At 63.8% G+C, this 1,416-nt stretch overlaps 1 protein-coding gene across 1 annotated transcript; it reads right to left on the bottom strand.

The window, feature by feature from the left end:
• Window positions 1–265: 265 nt before the first annotated feature.
• Window positions 266–1,414, bottom strand: TraAM80_08586 (receptor-type adenylate cyclase; the record flags this gene model as incomplete). The annotated part of the gene is made up of 1 exon (XM_029385329.1): window positions 266–1,414. A coding segment is annotated over one exon (1,149 nt), but the record flags the coding sequence as incomplete, so codon positions are not given.
• Window positions 1,415–1,416: the final 2 nt, after the last annotated feature.

Raw genomic sequence — 1,416 nt, forward strand, 5'->3', positions numbered from 1 at the left:
GAAGCCGGTAACGAAACAACAAATACACCCAAACAAATTCCCCACTCATCTCTTTGGCCTCCTCCGGGCGCACCCACCTCCACGGGAGTCCAAATTAACAAACAAATACATCGCGAAGGAGCTGTGCAAGCTGGGCCCGCTCTAAAATTTATTTAAAGGGTGGGAGGCACAAGAGCCGTCCCACAAACACCCTCAACGTCGCTGGCTGTGGCGCACCAACGAGAAAAACCGCGCATGCAGTGGCACCCCATACCGCAGGCCCCAGCTACACACGCCTAGAAACGTGGATGATGGCATCCGAGTCCTCCATCTCCCAGTACTCCTCCTTCGTCTGGGATAAAGACGCTCGCCACAAACCGCTGTGCGACGGACGCTCCACAAGGCGGCCCTCCCTCTCAGCGGCGGCGTTGAATAAATGCGGCGTATCGCTACTCTGAAAGGCAGACATAAGATGCAGACTTTCTGTACGCGGATCGCACCCAGCTGAAAGTTTACGGACTGTTTTCTCCATCACACGACCCATTTTGGACGCCAGACGCTCCATCGCCACGCGGCACGCCTCCTCATGCCCCGCCCCAACTCCGCGCGGCACACTGACCCTCCACCGCTCGCACAGAGGACGCAGCATCTTCAGCCGCAGCGGGGCCGCAAAGGTGCCAAACAACACAGCCAACACAGTCACGATGGTGTTCGGGACGCCGCTCATTGCGGTGGACGCAGAGGCCTCGTCACTGCTCCCCCATTCCTCGCCACCGTCGTCAAGCTCCGCCGCCTCTCGGTCCAGCCGCAGCGCCGCAAAGGTGCGCCCGGGCACGGCGTCCACTTGGTACATCTCCACGGGCCGCGGCACCCCGCGCAGCGCCACCGCGCCCAGCGCAGTCACATCCACCTCCTCCCGCTCTGCCGTGCTCAGCGCCATGTACGCCGCACGCGTCAGCAGCACCTGCCCGCCGTTCCCCACGCTCTCCGTGCGCGCCGCCATGTTCGCCGTGTCGCCGTAGTAGTCGTACCCCTTCGTCACCTCGTCGCGCCGGATGTCGCACAGCCCGGTGTGCACCCCCGCACGCACCCGCAGACCGCCCCAGTACTGCCGGTACACAGCGGCGTCCAGGCGCGCAGTCGGCGGCACGTACCCCTCCGTCTCCTCCGCCCGGCCCTCCTCAAACTTTCGGTACGCGGCGTCGAGCGCACTCGTCTCCCACTCGTGCCGCAGGAACACCTGCTGCAGCTCACGCACAAGCTGCACCGCGGCGAACACACTCTTGCACGCTATCATGAACGAGTCGCCGACCGTCTTCACCTCGTAGCAGCCGTACTTCGCGATCAGCACGCGGATCAGACGGTGGTGCGTCGCCACGGCGTCGGGCATCAACTCGGAACACGCGGACCACAGCGCCGTGCTGCTCTCGATGTCGG

This window comes from Trypanosoma rangeli (genome assembly GCF_003719475.1).
Source record: "Trypanosoma rangeli strain AM80 chromosome Unknown Tra_15.4_contig_00436, whole genome shotgun sequence".
In the NCBI taxonomy this organism is placed as follows: domain Eukaryota; phylum Euglenozoa; class Kinetoplastea; order Trypanosomatida; family Trypanosomatidae; genus Trypanosoma; species Trypanosoma rangeli.